Genomic DNA, 23,632 nt, shown 5'->3' with positions numbered 1-23,632 from the left:
AAAATAGTACAAATAAAGAAAAACCCTTGAATGAATAGGTGTCCAAACCTTTGACTGGTACTGTCTATTTAAAAAAAATGTGTTATGTCTTATATTTAATTGTTGACACCCAGCAGACGCCATGCTTACATTGGAGAAGGCGGCACATATAAGTTGACCATGTTGTGAAATAGAAGTTGTTTGCTGTGAGCAAACTTAGGATAGGATATATTTGATGTCTTAAGGGAGAAGGTGTTACAGGCTTTGGTTTTTCCATTTATGTTTTGAGGTTGGACTTTAGCACGTACAATGTAGCTCGTTAGCACGTAGTGCACACCGATTGGTGTCACCTCGTAGTCAGTATGTTTTACACCTGTGCTGGTTGCCATCTCGTTAGTGGGAAGGTGTTTCACCTGTGCTGGCCCAGGTGCTATTTAAGAGTGGCTGGCCTAATGCTTCAGTTGTCTTGATAGATGCAGTGGGTTAACACCTTTAGTTGGCACGCCCTATTTTGAGTTCTAGACAAGCAATCCGTTATCTGATTTTGGTTTGCTTGTTGTCTTTAAGTTTTGTGGGGGGGGGGTTGCTAGTCAACTATCAGTGGACACCTCCATGAGTGTCTTCCTTAAACCCCACCTGTTTCATTTTGGCCGTTGGTCAGTGACTCTTATTTCCCAATTCTGTTTGAGTGACATTTTTGGTTTTCTTGCTGGGGAGCGTAACATACTCAGGCAGAGACACACACACGGGCATGAACAGCGCTCCCCTCTAACCTAATCAGAGAACAGATGAGTCCAGCGAGAGTGAGACAGAGGGGAGAAAAAGGGGGGTGATAGAGGGGAGATGGAGAGAATGATTGATGAGTGAGAGAGGAATAGGGGGGTGAGGGACAGAGATAAATTGGAAGCTAAACTCACTCAAATGAACACTACATTAGGATGGAAAGCAGGGAACATGGATAGAATGTCCTTTCCATCTTAATGTAGTGTTCATTTGAGTGAGTATAGCTTCCAATTTATCTATATCTGTCCCGGTTGGTTCACGGCGGTCTGTCTGTCCAAGTAATGTGTTCCGCTGTACCAAAAAAGCTGTTTTAGCCATTACACTCACACCACCTATCCTTTAAAAGTCTACCACAAAGACACTGCTCCTCTCTTTAATTTAATTCCATATTACTCATATCAAACCTACAGAGTGCAGTAGCCATACAGTAAAAAGGAAACACAATAGACACAGCTGAGTTAAAACCTAATTAGTGTACAGTCAGATGAGGCCAGTGTTATGGGGCATCTTCTCCCCTTTGATACACACCAATGGAATCCCCAATTATCAAATTTCCCCTTGGCAAACTTCGCCAGGGAAACACCCAAGCGACTCCAATGAGAGTGAATTTGGTGGTATATGTTGGTATAGCGATAGCTTCAGGAGCTGGGATGTTTTATTCTGCACATCAAATAACCCAGAAAGGGTTCCTAGATGTTCTCTCATGGAACCTTCTGCACAGGCACGCATCACTGTTTGATTACTACAGTGGAAACATTTAATTGATCTCTCTCTCCACTGCCTGTCTTAGGCTACACAAAGGAGAGTGACAGGATGAATGTAGCCACAGCGCCAAGAGAGAGAGCGAAAGCGAGAGACGGAGAGTGAGCAAGGAGAGAGATGGAGAACGACAAAGAGGGCATGTGGAGGAGGAAGAGGGGGAGAAAGCGAATAACAGAAAGAGAGAGGAAGGGATGGGGGAGTGAGTGAGTGGAAGAGACCGAGACGTTTGACAACATGTTGATTATTTTACGTTCCTTTGAGAAGGATTCAACTTCTCAGTATACTGATTAGGATTCCAATCCAGCTACTGATAAGCAATGGAGATTCATGTCCCTATCTTATTATTGATCAATAAGTCATTTGTAAGGTTGTCGAATGTCATCCTCTGTCATGAATAGATAGTTTGATTAGGTTCGGGACAGACAGGACCTTGGATAACACCCAATCAAAGTAACCCAAGGAACTTAATGAAGAGATCAATGGAACTCCCATCTACAGGAAGATTAACAACCAACCATTACTTTCAGAGTTTATGGAAATAGCTCTTTCTGTCCCACATGTCATTTAACTAAGTGTCTGTAAGAGATTTCCGCAAGGTCAGTACATCTCCATCTCTCCTCTCCCGCTTTGTTGTTCCATCTCTACAGATGTATGAGGGTAGCAGCTGGGTCGGTTATCCGAGGGCACTGAGGGCCGGCCGCCAGCGGTTGCCAAGCCCAGTAAGACAGACACATACGGTATCTTCGAGAGCACACACACACATACAGTGCCTTTGGAGAGTATTCAGACCCCTTGACTTTTTCCACATTCTGTTACGTTACAGCTGTCATGACGTTGCCCTCTTTGGGTACAGCAAGCCAATCCCCTTCTCCCTGCCTCCCTCTGCCTCCTTCAACTAGGCTGCTGTGGTCAGAGAGAGGTCGTAAATTCCTGAGAAGACCCTGCCTCATGGCCACACAGTATAAGAGACAGAGTGAATTTTCATAGAGAACAAAGGAATTTCTTCCACATCACAGAACTTGAGGTCCGAACAAATGTCATGTTCCGGGGCAAGGTATAAAAAAAATGGTCAGTTTGTTACATTTTGGGGAAGCTCATGGGAGACGGTGTGGCCACATTGCCATAACGCTGTTTATATAATAGCCTCAGATATGAGGCTTACATCTAATTGTTGTATAAGATGAATGAGTGAGTATGATACTGTTTATAAAATTGTGTGATGTGATTTTGGACTGTTTAATGAAGGAATCTCCAATTCCCTTTTGAGTTTAACTAAATCAGAGGACCGCCCATGAGCCCAGTTAGGGTCAGGCATCCTGGGACAGCCCTTTTCTGCAATTTCTAATAAACCCAACTTTGAGAAATTATCACCAGACCATGTTTTTCTCCCTTAGGAGGGGATGAAGGTTGCAGACCATTGCTGAATCTTTTAACCATACCACGTGGTTAAACTCTTAGACTATCGATACCGACAGAATATGAACAAGTCTTTGATATTAATTACTAGTCTGCAGTTAGGAATTCGGTATCATTGAACACGAAGAACGACAACCGCCGAAACATCCATTCTATAACGACTGAAGGAATGTCACTCTGAACAATCCACTCTAACCACCACAACAGAGAGATTGGGAGAGAGACGGACAATTCTACAAAAGAAACAACTTTTTAACAGCGATCAAGAAGACACACTGAGCGTAAATATATGTATTGATTGCAATTGTTCCCGAATGAGTGAGCGTTCATCTGTAAAGGATTAACATTTCAATTGTTATAATTATTAAATCTGTAGTGACTTCAGTCGACCCCCACTTCCCTTTTTGTCCACCAAGCCGCGATGCCGGTTTAGCCCACTAGGGGCACATCTCCTATCATTTCTTGTAACTATATTTACTGTTTGTTTATGCATTTCTGTGGATTACTTCGTTAGTAATAAATAAATGATTTAAGACAATTGATGTATGGATGACTCATAGTGAAGACTGGGTTCGTGCAGATAACCAACAATTTACAACATTTGGAATGAGACTAACGTGAGGTAAAGTAAATAATTAATTAAATCAGAAGACTATAGATCAGATATGAAAATATATGAAATTATTTTAGGAAATTATATTTTAGGAAATTATATTTTCCTTGGTGCCCCGACTTCCTAGTTAATTACAGTTACATGATTAATCAGTTTAATCGCGTATTACTAATTACAGAGAATCTTTGATAAAAAGTAAAAGTCTTAATTTAATGATAGTACAGACACGACACAGCCTTATTCAAAAATGTATTAAATAAAAAAAATCCTAAGCAATCTACACACAATACCCCATAATGACAAAGCAAAAACAGTTTTTTTGAAAACAGATACCTTATTTACATTAGTATTCAGATCATTTGCTATGAGACTCGAAATTGAGCTCATGTCCATCCTGTTTCTATTGATCATCCTTGAGATGTTTCTACAACTTGATTGGAGTCCAGCTGTGGTAAAGTCAATTGATTGCACATGATTTGGAAAAGGCACACACCTGTCTATATAAGGTCCCACAGTTGACAGTGAATGTCAGAGCAAAAATCAAGCCATAAGGTCGAAGGAATTGTCTGTAGAGCTCCGAGACAGGATTGTGTCGAGGCAGAGATTTGGGAGAGGGTACCAAAAATGTCTGCAGTATCGAAAGTCCCCAAGAACAAAGTGGCCTTCGAACTCTTGAAATCTTTGGCCTGAATTCCAAGCGTTACGTCTGGACTAAATCTGGCACCATGCCTACGGTGAAGCATGGTGATGGCAGCATCATGCTGTGTGGATGTTTTTTAGTGGCAGGGATTGGGAGACTAGTCGGGATTGAGGCAAAGATGAACGGAGCAAAGTACAGAGAGATCCTTGATGAAAACCTGCTCCAGAGCGCACAGGACCTAACACCGGTGTGAAGGTTCACCTTCCATCAGGACAACTACCTTAAGCACTCAGCCAAGACAACGCAGGAGTGGCTTCAGTACAAGTCTCTGAATGTCCTCGAGTGGCCCAGCCAGAGCCCGGACTTGAACCCGATCAAACATCTCTGGAAAGACCTGAAAATAGCTCACCATCCAACCTGACAGAGCTTGAGAGGATCTGCAGAGAAGAATGGGAGAAACTCCCCAAATACAAGTGTGCCAAGCTTTTAGCATCATACCAAAGAAGACTCGAGGCTGTTTTCACTGCCAAATGTGCTACAACAAAGTACTGAGTAAAGGGTCTGAATACTTATATAAATGTGATATTTCATAAATTAATAAAAACCTGTTTTTCCTTTGTCATTATAGGGTATTGTGTGTAGATTGATGAGGGTGAAAAAACGATTGAATCAATTTTAGAATAAGGCTGTAACTTAACAAAATGTGTAAAGGGTCAAGGGGTCTGAATACACACACACACAAACACACGTATGCCCAATTCTCCTAGTCTGTCTGGACTCTCTGTTCCCCGACGTTGTCCTTTTGTCTGTAAACCTATCCCTGTGTGATAGCTCTGCTGTCCGGTCTGTGAAACACAGATCTAGTTATCCATCCTTTATGATCAGGCCTGTTCTGTTATGTTCCATTGCATTTAGCTTTACAGAAGAACAAACACTGACACTGATGTACAGTTTAATATGAATGAGAAGAGAAAAGAAGAACAGAAGACAAGAGCACAATCAGGATGACAGAAGAGCAGAAGACATGACTTTACTTTGAAGCAAACGGAGTTGTTGATGTCAGTAAAAAGACTGATACTGTTTTAAAACCTCCCTGTACAAACAGGCAAATAAAACAATGCAACAAACATCTCAATGATCAATTGATCAATTAGATGAGAAAGCTTATCTCAGTGTAATTTCATCATGCATGGAGAGAGCAGAGAGCTACAGTTAGGTAGTTGTTCCCTTTGAGGTTGACGTGTTAAGAAATCTTGTCTTCCTAGTTAGAAATCTTTTCCAGGTTAGCTAAGAGTACAAAAGGGAGACTGGAGAGAGTTAGATCACATTTCACACAGATAGCCAGGAGACAGGAGGTATGCATTTTTTTACATTTCCACTCTCTAACTCAGTTTTAGTACTTGCATTATTTAACAGTTGGCTAAGCTTTTCAGTTGTCATGACTGTCCTGTAAGGATCCGAATGAGTCAAATCAGCTTGGCAATGGATGACAGTAACCAGACCCTCTCTCACCCACAGAGGGAGCTGGTGGGGACAGCTCACAACCTGTCATAAATTAAAGGAGATCCAGAGAACACCCCTCTCCAAATAGTCTCCAGAGACTTTTCCAGACGAAACTCTAACACGTTCTAAAGGGAATACTGAAAAATATTCCTAACAGAGAATGTGGGGAATGGTCAGAGGCGAGCTAAAGAATTATAATGTCATATGGGTTGTTATTTTGTGATGTCATTAAAAGTGTAATGAAGGAAATACTGTAACTTGAAAACTATATACACTACATGTACAAAGTCTCCATCCTTTATGTTGTGCATGAAATATTAACAATTATGACAGTATGTTTGTTAAGATAGGGATGTGACTTTTGAGCCATAAGAGATAATTGTCTTCAATAAACTTTGCACTGTAAGTAGCCACGCTCCGACTGAGGTCAGAGAGTGTGTCAGCCTGACATGTAGACCAGGAAAGACAGATTTTCAGCCAACTTATAAAGTGGTTTGAACTCTGAATCTCAAACGTGGTTGAGACAATAAAGTCACCTCCTGGACAACCACTGGTACGGCTGATTAGCTGTCCTAAGTAAAATCTCTTCTAAAGTAAATTTAAGTGGGAACATTCTAATACTCTTTCAAATCACCGTAGTACGCTACTCTCATCACCCAACTGGAACCATCAACACAGCTGGCTAGCCTATCTTCAATGAAGCTTCGGGAGCAAATGAGAGGAGAACAGAGAAACACCTCTTGGACAATCAGAGCCTTACAAATGTGCAGAGGAAAGGCCCAACACCCTTTCTAAGAAGGTCTGGTTCCGACAAAGATAAATGGCGAACGAAGGCACTCACACAAATAGATTCATGATTTCTTATTCCATACGGGCAGCAGTTCATGTGCAAAGTATATGATTACTGTGAGAGTAGTTCCTAAAATGTATCAACGATATGGGTCTTATTCTCTCTCTAGCTCTCCCTCCCTGTCATTCTCCTTGGTAACAAGCCGCCATAGGTTGTGCCAGTCCACTAGGGACCTTTTCTAATGTATTATGTGTGTATGTTTATCCTGTGTTATCATTTAGTAGCTAGTAAATAAATAATTAAACCAATTTGTGTAGCACTGAATCTTAAGTAAGGCTGGGGTTTTTGCAGATGCAGGACGTTACGACTGTTCAGAATGATGATATGATACGAGGGAATGATTAATACATTGACTGTTTTATGGATATGATCGGTAAAAGACCTTTAGAGTTAAATTCGGGAGATGGTAACTCTTTAAACAACTACTCTCGTGGTGCTCCAAGTCACAACACAGTGTACGTTTACTGCATTTCATAGTTTAAGATTACAATCTGTATTCCCATCTCCCTTCATTCGTGATCATTCATTCACTGAAATGATACTTTCCTCTAGCCCACCTGTGGACCGTTATGATTGCATTGACACTGAGCATTCATATTGAGCATATACAGTTCAATCGGTGACGTCACTCGCTTTGAGACCTTGAAGTAGTTGTTCCCCTTGCTCTGCAAGGGCCGCGGATTTTGTGGAGCGATGGGTAACGATGCTTCGAGGGTGGCTGTTGTCGATGTGTGCAGAGGGTCCCTGGTTTGGGGCGAGGAGAGGAGATAGAGAGGAGAGGAACACTCATTTTACTGTGGATAAAGATACTTTTGTACCTGTTTCCTCCAGCATCTTCACAAGGTCCTTTGATGTTGTTCTGGGATTGATTTGCACTTTTCGTACCAAAGTACATTCATCTCTAGGAGACAGAATGCATCTCCTTCCTGAGCGGTGTGACGGCTCTGTAGTCCAATGGTGTTTATACTTGCACACTAATGTTTGTACAGACGAACATGGTACATTCAAGTATTTAAAAAGGATGAACCAGACTTGTGGAGGTCTACAATTTTTTTTCTGAGGTCTTTGCTTATTTCTTTTTATTTTCCCATGATGTCAAGCAAAGAGGCACTGAGTGTGAAGGTAGGCCTTGAAATACATCCACAGGTACACCTCCAATTGACTCAAATGATGTCAATTAGCCTAAGTGAAATAATCTGTCTGTAAACAATTACTTGAAAAATTACTTGTGTCATGCACAAAGTAGATGTCCTAACCGACTTGCCAAAACTATAGTTTGTTAACAAGAAATTTGTGGAGTGGTTGAACAACTAATTTTAATGGCTCCAACCTAAGTATATGTAAACGTCCGACTTCAACTGTACGAAGAAACAATACTCCAAGCCACAGCTCCATACCTCTTCTCAGACATAGAGAACTGATTTTGTATACTGTCCATTTTGGGTGGGATTGGTGTGGGGACTGGGGCTTCCATGGGATACATTTGAAATGTTTTGGGGATTGCTTAGGTCTTAATTATTATTAGGAAGGACTATGGTCAAAGTCGGATGTCGTGTACTATATTTAGAAAATATTATATGAATCCTAAAAATTAAAATGGCTTGCTTTAAATTAAAAAAGTTGCTTTATTTTTTTAGAGATGAAACTATATTTCAGCTAAATAATGTTGCAGGAATACTTATGTTATCTGTTTCTAACTACTGCCTCCGTCTCTCTTTAAAATGTGATGCCTCTGTCCTTGCTGGTGAATACAAAAAGATAGAAAGGCTATCAGAGCTACTTTCCCCATGATTGAGTCCCCTTATTCATTAAGTAGAAACCTGACAGAAAGGCTTGTATACCACTATCTGTTGGATAGGATTCTGAAATCTTGCCAAAAGATGTCTGCTACAAAATCATTTGGGGCCCTTTAAAAGAAGGCATTCTGTGGTGCCTTCAGAAGACAAAAAACAAAGCATTTTCTTCACAAAAACAGGACAAAAATCAATGGTCAAACTGATCCATTCAATCAAAGCAGGTATGGGGCTATCTCTGGGTACAGGAGGAAACGACTAACGCACAGTACATACGTCACTCACCACCCTCACATACACGTGACAAACACTAACTGGACAACGTCATAGGGTTCCGTCCCCATGTGAACCCTTACGGAAAAACCAGATGAATTTCACGTGATCACATGTGAGCTGTTCCAAAAAGACATGCGCAACACACACACCTCCAGTTTCAACCAATCAACTCAGCCCCTAAGGCGTTGCTCTGGCTAGGAGCTGTGAGTCTAGAGGTTAATATCTGGGCCCATTATGTGGTTCGTCAGGGGAAAAAAATGGTTCCCCAACTAACCCCTACCCCAATACAAATGGGAGCGAGAGTGAGAGAGTGAGAGAGTGAGAGAGTGAGAGAGTGAGAGAGTGAGAGAGCGAGAGAGAGAGAGAGCGAGAGAGAAAGAGAGCATTTACAACTCTGGATATTACTACTCACACAATGTTCTCTTAGCAATAATGAATATTGTGATGTAAGTGCACTGAGATCATTGAAGAGCTAATAACCTGTGTTTACTAGGAGCCATTTGAGTACCGAGAAGTTTGTGCGTAGGTTGTTCTTGGATGGCTATTATTATGGGGACTTGGTACTGTTAAGGATGTAATATTCATTAAACAAATACTTTAATTGGAAAAGTGGATATGGGTGAATCAAGGCAAAAATAATTTCCAATCCACCCGCAACCCTGAGCTATGGGTATGACTAATCCAAATGTACAGGGTTGTGTTCCTATGCTTCACAGACCTCAAATAACAGATGGGAAGAGAGCTTATAAGTGGGCCAGTATCAGACTGGTGGAGTGTGAGAGTATAGTTCTGTCTTCATTCACATCTCAACACAAAAGGTCAGTCCTAAATCTTCATTCATTATGCTTTCATCTGCTTTGACAAAGATCATCTGCCTTCCATTGTCCTCTAATGCTTCCTTTACATCCTTACATAATGACTTGATCTTTGTTGAATTTAATGTCCCTCTCTGTACAATATCAAATCGAATTCTATTTGTCACATGCGCCGAATACAACAGGTGTAGGTAGACCTTACAGTGAAATGCTTACTTACAAGCCCTTAACCAACAATGCAGTTTTAAGCAAATACCAACAAAAAAAAGTAAGAGATAAGAATAACAAATGATTAAAGAGCAGCAGTAAATAACAATAATGGGGCTGTATACAGGGGGAACCCGTTCACAGTCAATGTGCGGGGGCACTGGTGTCGAGGACATTGAAGTAATATGTACATGTAGGTAGAGTTATTAAAGTGACTATGCATACAGTGCCTTGCGAAAGTATTCGGCCCCCTTGAACTTTGCGACCTTTTGCCACATTTCAGGCTTCAAACATAAAGATATAAAACTGTATTTTTTTGTGAAGAATCAACAACAAGTGGGACATAATCATGAAGTGGAACGACATTTATTGGATATTTCAAACTTTTTTAACATTTCAAAAACTGAAAAATTGGGCGTGCAAAATTATTCAGCCCCTTTACTTTCAGTGCAGCAAACTCTCTCCAGAAGTTCAGTGAGGATCTCTGAATGATCCAATGTTGACCTAAATGACTAATGATGATAAATACAATCCACCTGTGTGTAATCAAGTCTCCGTATAAGCGCAGAGAGCATCATGAAGAACAAGGAACACACCAGGCAGGTCCGAGATACTGTTGTGAAGAAGTTTAAAGCCGGATTTGCATACAAAAAGATTTCCCAAGCTTTAAACATCCCAAGGAGCACTGTGCAAGCGATAATATTGAAATGGAAGGAGTATCAGACCACTGCAAATCTACCAAGACCTGGCCGTCCCTCTAAACTTTCAGCTCATACAAGGAGAAGACTGATCAGAGATGCAGCCAAGAGGCCCATGATCACTCTGGATGAACTGCAGAGATCTACAGCTGAGGTGGGAGACTCTGTCCATAGGACAACAATCAGTCGTATATTGCACAAATCTGGCCTTTATGGAAGAGTGGAAAGAAGAAAGCCATTTCTTAAAGATATCCATAAAAAGTGTTGTTTAAAGTTTGCCACAAGCCACCTGGGAGACACACCAAACATGTGGAAGAAGGTGCTCTGGTCAGATGAAACCAAAATTGAACTTTTTGCAACAATGCAAAACGTTATGTTTGGCGTAAAAGCAACACAGCTGAACACACCATCCTCACTGTCAAACATGGTGGTGGCAGCATCATGGTTTGGGCCTGCTTTTCTTCAGCAGGGACAGGGAAGATGGTTAAAATTGATGGGAAGATGGATGGAGCCAAATACAGGACCATTCTGGAAGAAAACCTGATGGAGTCTGCAAAAGACCTGAGACTGGGACGGAGATTTGTCTTCCAACAAGACAATGATCCAAAACATAAAGCAAAATCTACAATGGAATGGTTCAAAAATAAACATATCCAGGTGTTAGAATGGCCAAGTCAAAGTCCAGACCTGAATCCAATCGAGAATCTGTGGAAAGAACTGAAAACTGCTGTTCACAAATGCTCTCCATCCAACCTCACTGAGCTCGAGCTGTTTTGCAAGGAGGAATGGGAAGAAATTTCAGTCTCTCGATGTGCAAAACTGATAGAGACATACCCCAAGCGACTTACAGCTGTAATCGCAGCAAAAGGTGGCGCTACAAATTATTAACTTAAGGGGGCTGAATAATTTTGCACGCCCAATTTTTCAGTTTTTGATTTGTTAAAAAAGTTTGAAATATCCAATAAATGTCATTCCACTTCATGATTGTGTCCCACTTGTTGTTGATTCTTCACAAAAAAATACAGTTTTATAATCTTTATGTTTGAAGCCTGAAATGTGGCAAAAGGTCGCAAAGTTCAAGGGGGCCGAATACTTTCGCAAGGCACTGTAGATAACAACAGTCTGAGTAGCCGTTTGATTAGCTGTTCAGGAGTTTTACGGCTTGGGAGTAGAAGCTATTTAGGAGCCTCTTGGACCTAGACTTGGTGCTCCGGCACTGCTTGCCATGCGGTAGCAGAGAGAACAGTCTATGACTAGGGTGGCTGAAGTCTTTGACAATGTTTAGGGCCTTCCTCTGACACCGCCTAGTATAGAGGTCCTGGATGGCAGGAAGCTTGGCCCCGGTGATGTACTGGGCCGTACGCACTACCCTCTGAAGTGACTTGCTGTCGGAGGCCGAGCAGTTGCCATACCAGGCAGTGATGCAACCCATCAGGATGCTCTCGATGGTGCAACTGTAAAACCTTTTGAGGATCTGAGGACCCATGCCAAATCTTTTCAGTCTCCTGAATAGGTTTTGTCGTGCCCTATTCATGACTGTTTTAGTGTGCTTGGACCGTGTTAGTTTGTTGATGATGTGGACGCCAAGGATCTTGAAGCTCTCAACCTGCTCCACTACAGCCCTGTCGATGAAAATGGGGACGTGCTCGGTCCTCCTTTTCCTGTAGTCCACAATTATCTCCTTTGTCTTGATAATGTTGAGGGAGAGGTTGTCCTGGCACCACACGGTCAGGTCTCTGACCTCCTCCCTATAGGCTGTCTCATTGTTCTCGGTGATCAGGCCTACACTGTTGTGTCATCAGCAAACTTAATGATGGTGTTGGAGTTGTGCCAGGCCGTGCAGTCATGAATGAACAGGGAGTACAGGAAGGGACTGAGCATGCACCCCTGAGGGGCCCCCGTGTTGAGGATCAGCGTGGCGGATGTGTTGTTACCTACCCTTACCACCTGGGGTTGGATGTCAGGAAGTCCAGGATCCAGTTGCAGTGGGAGGTGTTTAGTCCCAGGGTCCTTAGCTTAGAGCTTTGAGGGCATTATGGTGTTGAACGCTGTAGTCAATGAATAGCATTCTCACATAGGTGTTCCTTTTGTCCAGGTGTGAAAGGGCAGTGTGAAGTGCAATAGAGATTGCAACATCTGTGGATCTGTTGGTGCGGTATGCAAATTGGAGTGGGTCAAGGGTTTTTGGGATAATGGTGTTGATGTTATTTTATTTCACCTTTATTTAACCAGGTAGGCCAGTTGAGAACAAGTTCTCATCTACAACTGCGAGCTGGCCAAGATAAAGCAAAGCAGTGCGACAAGTTACACATGGGATAAACAAACGTACAGTCAATAACACAATAGAAAAATCTGTATACAGTGTGCAAATGAAGTAAGGAGGTAAGGCAATAAATAGGCCATAGTTGTAAAGTAATTGCAATTTAGCAATTAACACTGGAGTGGTAGATGTGCAGATGAGCAGATGTGCTGGTGTGCAAAATAGCAGAAAAACAAAAACAAATATGGGGATGAGGTAGGTAGTTGGTTGGATAGGCTATTTACAGTTGGGTTGTGTCCAGCTGCAGCGATCGGTAAACTGCTCTGACAGCTGATGCTAGTTAGTGAGGGAGATATAAGTCTCCAACTTCAGTGATTTTTGCACTTCATTCCAGTCATTGGCATCAGAGAACTGTAAGGAAAGGTGGCCAAATGAGCTGTTGGCTTTGGGGATGACTTGTGAAATATACCTGCTGGAGCGTGTGCTACAGGTGGGTGTTGCTATGGTGACTAGTGAGCTGAGATAAGGCGGACCTTTACATAGCAAAGACTTATAGACCTGGAGCCAGTGAGTTTTGCGACAAATATGTAGTGAGGACCAGCCAACGAGAGCATATAGGTCGCAGGGTTGGGTAGTATATGGGGCTTTGGTGACAAAATGGATGGCACTGTGATAGACTGCATCCAATTTGCTGAGTAGAGTGTTGGAGGCTATTTTGTAAATGACATTGCCGATGTGAGCCATGACCAGCCTTTCAAAGCAATTCATGGCTACAGACGTGGTAGTCATTTAGGCAGGTTACCTTAGTGTTCTTGGGCACAGTCTACTTGAAACATGTTGGTATTACAGACTCAGACCGAGAGAGGTTGAAAATGTCCATGAAGACACTTGCCAGTTGGTCAGCGCATGCTTGGAGTACATGTCCGTCTGGCCCTGCGGCCTTGTGAATGTTGACCTGTTTAAAGGTCTTACTCACATCGGCTGCAGAGAGCGTGATCACACAATCGTCCGGAACAGCTGATGCTCTCATGCATGTTTCAGTGTTACTTGCCTCGAAGCAAACATAGAAGTAATTTAGCTCGTCAGGTAGGCTCGTGCCACTGGGCAGCTTTCGACTGTTTTAGTCTGTAATAGTTTGCAGGCCCTGCCACATCCGACGAGCATTGGAGCCAGTGTAGTACGATTCGACCTTAGTCCTGTATTGACGCTTTGTCTGTTTGATGGTTCGTCAGAGGGCATAGCGGGATTTCTTATAAGCGTCCGGGTTAGAGTCCCACTCCTTGAAAGCGGCAGCTCTTCCCTTTAGCTCAGTGTGAATGTTGCCTGTAGTAATCCATGGTTTCTGGTTGGGGTATGTACGTACAGTCACTGTAGGGATGACGTCCTCGATGCACTTATTGATAAAGCCAGTGACTGATGTGGTGTATTCCTCAATGCCATCGGAATAATTCCGGAACATATTCCAGTCTGTGCTAGCAAAAAGTTCCTGTAGTTTAGCATCTGCTTCATCTAACTACTTTTTTTTCAGCTCATCTAATATCATAAAGTAGGTAATAGTTGATGTCTGTGAAAATTGTTGTTTGTATCGACATGTCAAAAATATTTATGGGTAAAATCATTGAAAACATATTCAGCAAGATAAACTAATTCAGTTTGTTTCAAAATTGTTTCCTTGAGCTTAAAAATAAACAGAATAAATGACAGTGGAAGAAAAGGAATATTCATTCAAAACTCGATTAGCTGAACTAAATTAGAAGATAACCCCGCTAGCATGTTAATATTAAATTATCCCTTATTTCAAATAACAATGCAAATCCCCTTGTGTCTCCAGATAACGAAGCTAGGAAATTAACATGGGTGTCATTGGACTGTAACATACCACGACACACCTCATACGAAATCCAAATTACCGATTTAATAAGACAATAATACAACGGGTGAATGAGTTTGTCTGTGTACCAAATGGCACTCTATTCACAACATAGTGCAGTACCAGAGTCCTCAGGCGTGGAGGGAAGCCAAAGTAATTCCGCTACCCAAGAGTGGTAAAGCGGCCTTTACTGGTTCTAACAGCAGACCTGCTGCCAGCTCTTAGCAAACTGTTGGAAAAAATGGTGTTTGACCAAATACAATGCTATTTCTCTGTAAACAAATGAACAACACATTTTCAGCATGCTTAAAGAGAAGGGCACTCAACATGTACTGCACTGACACAAATGACTGATGATTGGTTGAAAGAAATTGATAATAAAACTAAGAGCATTGTATTTGGTACAAATCATTCCTTAAGTTCTAGACCTCAGCTGAATCTGGTAATGAATTGTGTGGCTGCTGAACAAGTTGAAGAGACTAAATTACTTGGCATTACCTTAGATTGTAAACTGTCATGGTCAAAACATATAGATTCAATGGGTGTAAAGATGGGGAGAGGTCTAGCCGTAATAAAGAGATGCTCTGCTTTTTTTGACACTACACTCCAAAAAGCAAGTTCTGCAGGATCTAGTTTGATCTAATCTTGATTATTGTCCAGTCGTGTGGTCCAGTGCTGCAAGTAAAGACCTAGTTAAACTGCAGCTGGCCCAGAACAGAGTGACACGTTTTGCTCTTAATTGTTATCTGAGGGCTGATATAAATACTATGCATGCCAGTCTCTCTTGGCTAAGAGTTGAGGACAGACTGACTGCATCACTTCTTCTTTTTATACGAAACATTAATGTGTTGAAAATCCTAAATTGTTTGCACAGTCAACTTCCACACAGCTCTGACACACACACTTATCCCACCAGACATGCAACCAGGGGTCTTTTCACAATCCCCAAATCCAGAACAAATTCAAGAAAGCGTACAGTATTATATAGAGCCCTTATTGCATGGAACTTCCTTCCGTCTCATATTGCTCAAATAAACAGCAAACCTGGTTTCAAAAAACAGAAATAGCAACACCATGCAGCACAACGCCTCTCCCGTATTTGACCTAGACAGTTTTGTGTATGCATTGATATGTAAGCTAAAAAAAAATGTAGTTCTGTCCTTGAGCTGTTCTTGTCTATTGATGTTCTGTATTATGTCATTCTGTATTATGTTTCGTGTGGACCCCAGGAAGAGTTGCTTTTGCAGCAGCTAATGGGGATCATAATAAAATACCTATGGGGCTATATAGGGTACCATTTGGGATGCATCCTATCTTCAGGCAATAATAACTGAAGGAATCTATGTGAACATCTACATGACATAAATCCAAATTATCCTAGTTCAACAGATACAGGATTTAATCAGATCTAAGGCACCAACCAACAGGATTCCATAAAATTGTAAAAATTGTCCATTATGAATTAAGCATGAGAAGAGGCATGACTTGTGCTACACTCTCTGTCTCCTGGAACAATGTCTAACTGTGTAATATCTAATTTCTTATCTGCTTCTTTTGCCCATATCTCGGTGAGCGAGAAAGAGAGAGAAAGAGAGAGAAAGAAAGAAAGAAAGAGAGAGAGAGAAATAGAGAGGGAGAGAGAGAGAGAGAAAGAGAGAGAAAGAGAGAGAAAGAGAGAAAGAAGGAAAGAAGGAAAGAGAAGGAAAGAAGGAAAGAAGGAAAGAAGGAAAGAAAGTAAAGAGAAATAAAGAGAGAGAGAGGGAGGAATATTGCATAAAACTTCATTATAAATTTGTACAGCGAACAGATAACAAATATAGTAGCATACAGTACCTTGTATTCGTTATGAATGACATACTGCATCATTCAATTACCTGAAAGCGCAGCAGCCATTGAGAGCAAAATGGCAATTATGAATCAAATGGGGAGATTGTGCTGTGGGGAAATTGCCGTGGATGGTAAGCATAGGATAAAACATTTCTTCATGGCTGAAAAATATGGTTTAAAAAAATAAAGAAATAAAAAGGGCTGTAACAATCATTTCTGAGGCAGTTAGCTGTGAGGTATCTCAGAACCTGTCAAGAAACCTGTTGAAGATTAGTTAATTATACAGTTGAAAGACAAAGCCTTTGACAGCTGTAACATCTATACAGTAGTGCAGGACAGAACATCCCGCTCTCCCACTCAGTTTCCAATCTGGGTGTTAAAACTGGATTCCTCCCTGACCTTTGACAGCCACACCAAACAACTGTGTAAAACGGAATTCTAGCACCTCAAGAACATTGCCAAACTCTGTCCTACCTTCACTCAGTCTGATGCAGAGAATTTCGTCCATGCCTTATCTTCTCAATGCTGCACTACTGCAACGCACTCTTCATCGGGATCCCTGGCAGGAGTCTCCATAAGCTCCAATACATCCTGAACAATGCTGCCAGGATCCTGATGAGAGAGCGGAAACGCCATCACACCCCCCTCATCCTGGCACCTCTGCACTGGCTCCCCATCTCATTCCGGATCGAATTCAAAACCCCCCTGCTAACTTTCCAGTGTATGGAAAGTCATGGCAATGCCCCGCCTGATCTCAAACTACTCTCCCCCTATAACCCCATCCGCACCCTATGGTCAAGCAATAGCCTGCTCCTCCATGCCCCCAGGACCAAGCACTTCTCCAAGGGGGAATTGGGCTTTCAGCTCGACCGCCCCCATCCTCTGGAATGCTCTCCCAGGCCACCTGAAGGCTCCACAGACTCCTTAGGAAGGTTTCTGTTGATAGCTGGGCTCCTTGGTGTCCTTGTCCCTTGTAGTGTCAGCTGTGTTCCTTGTGTCAGTTGCCTTGTCTATGCCCTTTGAGATTATTCTGTATAATGAAAACCGCTTCACAAATGTAAGAAATGATTAGTACTTTATGCAGTACATACACTCTTAGAAAAAAAGTTGCTAGCTAGAACCTAAAATGGTGCTTTGGCTGTCCCCATAGTAGAACCCTTTACACAGAGGGTTCTACATGGACCTCAAAAGAGTTATCCTATGGGAACAGCCAAAAAACCCTTTCGGATGTCAAAGAAAGCTTTAGCTAAAAAAAAAAAGCCTCTAATTTCACTCTTCCTTGCCATCCCTTTTCTCTCTAAACCTCACATTCTCTTTTCTTAGCTTCTCTAATTCTGTACCTCGCTGGAAGAGAATCTGTTTGTTCTCTCTCTCTGTTGTCTCTCTCTCCCGCTCTTTTTTCCTCACCCTTTTGTCTATTTCTCTCCATCTCCCCCCCACCCTTTCTCCCCCTCTAAGAACACAGTAATCAGAGTCCATTGACTAGTGTGTTGTGTTGTTAGTATCAGTCCTGTGATTAGTATCATCAGGGGCTCTAACAGCTCCTCTGCCTCTCTCTCCAACTCAACCTGTAGTCTTGATCACACAGCCGCTGCACATCAAAACAGCACACACAAACGGAGAAACACACACAGAGACACGTAGATATCCTGTACACACACAGAGAGAGAGAGAGAGAGACACAGACACATGGATACACCCACGCAAACGACACTCTCACTCTCTTCTCACAGAATATTACCCCACAGACCCATCAATATTTAAAAATATATTGAATCCTCTCCTGTCTGAAACTCAGTCATATAAAAGACCAACAATCCTAGGTCAGTGAGTAGCTCAGAGGCTGTCGTTCCACCGCCACACAGAGGTCATTATCACAAAGGACACAGCTTAAAGAAGCATGGTGCCTCTTCTGTTGATTGACTTACCTGTGTGTCTGACTTACTGTGTGTGAGCCTCCTTCACCCTATTAGGCTACTACGGTGTCTAACTAACGCTGAGATAAAACGCTCTTTTAAAGAGGAAAACATTATCATGTTGACTGGTAATAAGCTTGTTCCCAGCCATATACACCAGGTAAAATAGGTTAATATATGTAGATATAATACGTTCAGTAGGCCTGAATAAAAACACGGGGTGAGTTTCCTGGAAGCTTCGTATAGGATTAAGATAAAATAATATCAGGAAAGATTATCTTAGATTAAATATTATCTTACTAGTACTAAAATGGCAGGGAATTCATCCATGACAGGCATTTCTAATATATTCTACAGCAGAGATGGAAGCCCAATGCTTTAATAAGATATACTCCAACAAAGAGAAACAGAGATCAGAGAGCAGTGATTGATACAGATATTTCTTAAGGGGTGGATCAGCTTTAATATTGCAGAAAGATTGTTTCTTCCATCAATGTAATTGTCTGCATCATTTCCAATCCCCCATATTTTTTGGGGGTAAATATATACATACTTTATTTTAGAATATACCTTTATTATTCCCTGCAAACCCTACCACCCTTCCCCCAATTGCAGTCAACTAATTAACAATAATACTTAGGCTTCTTCCTTCAGTTTATACATATTATACACATTTTTTACAGACACAATCTATTTTACAATAGTTATATTTTGTTTGTTTTTAGTCCTTCCTCTATTTCGGATGTCCACCCAGTTTGATTTCTATTTGTAACTGTGCTATTTCACAACATTTCTGAACCTATATAAATTTCACAGACCCCGTATGTTTTACATTGGTTATCTTGTTATTAGTCCCACCCTTCAGCTCCATTCAACCTCTCCTACCTCTTAACACCATCCATTTTGGATTTCTATTTGCCATATATATTCAACTGTGCTGTGATGCTTCACAAAAGTACTGAACCTTTCTATTCTCATAGCTTCTACAGATTGCAAATGAAAGATAAACGTTATTGCTAAAATAATTATTGTATTATTGATTGATTGACTGACTTTTCAAATCCCTCAGTATTGCTATCTGCAGCATTAGTTCTAGGAAAATGTTGCAATTTTTCAACCATTCCTGGACCTGTTATCAAAAACGAGCTACATATGGACAGTACCAAAATAAATGATCTAATGACTCTGCCTCCTCACAGCAAAATCTGCAGAGCTGGGAAGATTGTATCCCCCATATATATAAAATTCTATTGGTTGCAAGAATTTTGTATAATAATTTAAATTGAAAAAATTAGAAGTTTTGAATCTGGCATTGTTTTGCGTGTCAATTCATAAACCATGTGCCATGGAATGGGTACATCGGAAATCTCTTCCCAACTATTTTGTCATTTATATGGCACAGCTGTCAATTTTTTGGTTCTTAAATTAAATTGGTATATGTTTTTATTTATCACAATTTTCTTTAACCATTTATGTTATTTAATGCAGGGCCGACAGGCACGTTCCTTACTTTTTTATTTTATTTTTTACTTTCCCTCCTTGATAGCTGCATGTGTGACATAACTCCACCAGTCCTATTTATGATATAATTTACAAAAATACCTTTTTAAACATTTTATCGAAAAATATGCTTTTTTATCTATTAGTATATTTGAGTTTAACCACAATATTTGTTGTATTATTTGTTCTGTCTTTTCAGGTGCATTAAACTGAAATTGCAACCAACTTTCTAAGGCTTGTTTAAAAAATAATGATATTTTGGAGATTATTTCGTTTTCAAACAACCGAAAGTGAGCAGTTGTTTGCTGAATAAAGGGGAAAAGGCCATTCTTAAACATGGGGTGAGACATTCCTACCAATTTACTAAAGAACCATTTCGGAATTAAGTCTAACTTTTGTATGACTGATGCCTTTAGTGAGAGGTCTAATGCTTTAATAATTAATCATATATAAATAGGCCCTATTCATTTTGTCTGGCTTGCCGTTCCAAATCAAATTGAATATTTTATGTTCATATAATTTAAAAAGCAGGTCACTAGGTGTAGGATAAACCATAAGCAAATAGGTAAACTGTGATATGACTAAAGAGTTAATCAGGGTGATTTTTCCACAATGGTATTTTCCTTTCCATGGTAGCAAGATCTTATCCATTGTTGCTAAATTTCTATAAAACTGTATTGGAGTGAGAATTTCTTTCTTTCAGGATTTGTATACCGAGTATGTCCACATCTCCGTCAGACCATTTTATTGGTAAACTACACAGTAATGTAAAAGTAGATTTTTTTTGTGATCCAATACGTAACATAGTACACTAATCCAGAGAGGTTAGCAAAAGTATCTAGATCCTCTATGAGGATGTGGAGGGATTCTAATTGTGGTTTTAAAAGAAAACATGAATCATCAGATATAGTTGTTAGTTGTGTTGTTGTTATTGATGTTGTGTTGCTCTGTCACTCTGTACAGTATGTGTCATTGTGTTTATTATTGCTCTTTAATCCTGGCTGTGTATGGGTGGATGAGTGACTGGTGTTTAGAGTGACACTCACTATTATCACATCAGAGGTGATGGAGACAGGAAAGAAAGGGATGAGGTCATCGTGGAAAACAAGTCAGGGAGCAAGCGGACAAAGGAAGCACCTGTTTTCCCAGGTGTGAGGTGTGTTTATATGCGTGTGTGCTTCTCCTGCGCCTCCTGCTCCCCTCTCACCTCCTCCGCAGTCTTTCTCCTCCTCCTCGATGCTGTTCTTGATGCTGTCGTACTCCTCGTCTATGTTCTGATTGCCTCTAATCTGGCTGAGCACGCGCCGGGCCTTCTGGGTAAGGCCTTTCTGGATCAGCCAGCGGGGGCTCTCTGGCAGGAACAGAAACCCCACGAACTGAAGCACCGCAGGGACCATCGACAGACCCAACATATACCTGGAGAAGAGGAGAAAAGGCAGAGAGAGGGAGGAGGGGTCGGTGAGGGAGAGAGAGAGAGAGAGAGAGAGAGAGAGGTATATTAGTTGTTTCATCTGTGAGAGTGACTCTCTGGCAAAAGGAGGAACCCCATCAACCTGAATACAGCAAGAACCCCTGGCAGGAGGGGGGTGCGAGGGAGAGAGAAAATGTAATATATTAGTTGTTTCATCTTTGAGAGGAGAAACTCCATGAACTGCAGCACAGCAGGAACCACCAATAAAGTATACTTGGAGAGGATAGGGAGAGAGGGGGGAATGGAAAAAGGGAGGAGGAGAGAGGGGGGAGAGAGAGATCAATTAGCTGTTTCATCTGAGAGGATGAGAGAGGAGAAACCCCATGAGCTGGAGCATAGCAGGGACCACTGATGGGTTGCCTCCCACAATGTAGCAATGTTCCAACATACATGTCTGTAGCCTACTTAAGCCTCGTTCACATTACCCATAAACACTCTGTTACGTTGTGCTGGATGTCATGCACTTCAATGGGGAGGTCCACGACGGAGTGGAATGGCAATGCCCCCTTACAGTTGAAGGCTCCGTTGTGAGACCGACGCCGCACACTTTAAAAATGTTCCAAACGTTGTGTCGTCTAGTTAACAACAACAACAAAAAACACAGAAAATGAAAAATGTGTTTTCGGTGATGGCCTTATGGAACAGGTAGCAACTTTTAAACAATTATCCATTCCTATAAGTGAGAGCTATTTTAAAATGTTAAATAATACACATATGGGCTCTTAAGCCAATTATGTTATGACTGTTGCCCACTTTTAAGTTTATTGTGATGATATGGCAATGACGTTTGTTTTTTATGATAATTATTAAGCTGGGGAAGGTACATCTTCTGCTGTTTCTGGGAAACTTGACAATGGCAGATATGGCAATCGCCTTCGTTATTGCCAATGAAGTGGATGCTATCAAAATGCCACTTCTCCTACATAAAGCTCAACATGATGAACATCATTTTTTTTAAATGTATTCTTTATTTAACTAGGCAAGCCAGTTAAGAACAAATTCTTATTTATAATGACGGCCGACCCCGGCCACACCCTAAGACGGACGACGCTGGGCCAATTGTGTTCCACCCTATGGGACTCCCAATCATGTCCGGTTGTGATACAGTCTGGAATTGAACCAGGGTCTGTACTGACACCTGTAGCACTGAGATGCAGTGCCTTAGACTGCTGCGCCACTCGGGAGTCATGCACTTCAATGGGTAGGTCCACGACGGAGTGGAATGGCAATGCCCCATTGCAGTTGAAGGCTCTGTTCCCATTGCAGTTGAAGGCTCTGTCCCCATTGCAGTTGAAGGCTCTGTTGCGAGATGGACGCCGCATACCTTAAAATGTTTTCAACCTTGTGTTGTCCAAGGAATTATTATCCTGATGATAAGGAAATAAGATACAAGCCCATGCTCTTTCTCCCACAATGCTTTGGTTCTGACTTCAAGTTGCAATTGGTGAGGAGCAAATGCAGAAATTCACAAGCCTTGTTTTGTATTTTTGTGATGGTTTTCTCAAAATATAACCAGGTAGGCTACTAGAGTGGGAACATACACTACCGGGGCGATTTGCTGCAAAGAAACAACTACTAAAGGATACCAATAAGAAGAAGAGACTTGCTTGGGCCAAGAAACATGAGCAATGGACATTAGACTGGTGGAAATTTGTCCTTTGTTCTGGAGTCCAAATTGGAGATTTGGACCGCCATTCCTTTGTGAGACTAGGTGTGGGTGACGGATGATCTCCAGATGTGTAGTTTCCCACCGTAAAGCATGGAGGAGGAGGTGTTATAGTGTGGGGGTGCTTTGCTGTTGACACTGTCTGTGATTTATTTAGAATTCAAGGCACACTTAACCCGCATGGCTACCACAGCATTCTACAGAGATACGCCATCCCATCTGGTTTGGGCTTAGTGGGACTATCATTTGTTTTCAACAGGACAATGACCCAACACACCTCCAGGCTGTGTAAGGGCTATTTGACCAAGAAGGAGAGTGATGGAGTGCTGCATCAGATGACCTGGCCTCCACATTCAACCGACCTTAATCCAATTGAGATGGTTTGGGATGAGTTGGACTGTAGAGTGAAGGAAAAGCAGCCAACAACTGCTAAGCGTATGTGGGAACTCCTTCAAGACGGTTGGAAAAGCATTCCAGGTGAAGCTGGTTAAGAGAATGCCAAGAATGCAAAGGATGGCTACTTTGAAGAATCTCAAATATGAAATATATTTGGATTTTTGGTTACTACACGACTCCATAGTTTTGATGTCTTCCCTATTATTCTACAATGTAGAAAATAGTACAAATAGAGAAAAACCCTTGAATGAGTAGGTGTCCAAACTTTTGACTGGTACTGACAATCTATCTGCACTATTAAAGCTGATCTGCCCTCCCCCCCAAAAAAATAATATATAATAATAATCAAATTGGGTAAATGATGGACCATGTAAAATCGTTGATAATCAAA

General features: G+C 41.4%; 1 protein-coding gene across 1 annotated transcript in view; it reads right to left on the bottom strand.

Annotated features, from left to right (window-relative positions):
• The window catches only part of LOC110500277 (proton myo-inositol cotransporter), a 61,876-nt gene that overhangs the window by 27,146 nt on the left and 11,098 nt on the right, over positions 1–23,632 (bottom strand). Inside the window, exon 3 of the mRNA XM_021577567.2 lies at positions 20,916–21,124. Within this exon, the coding sequence (XP_021433242.2) occupies positions 20,916–21,124 (209 nt within the window). The remainder of the gene's footprint in view (positions 1–20,915; positions 21,125–23,632) is intronic.

The sequence above is a fragment of the Oncorhynchus mykiss genome, chromosome 21, assembly GCF_013265735.2.
Source record: "Oncorhynchus mykiss isolate Arlee chromosome 21, USDA_OmykA_1.1, whole genome shotgun sequence".
Taxonomy (NCBI): domain Eukaryota; kingdom Metazoa; phylum Chordata; class Actinopteri; order Salmoniformes; family Salmonidae; genus Oncorhynchus; species Oncorhynchus mykiss.
This window is presented reverse-complemented; position numbering and strand designations above follow the sequence as displayed.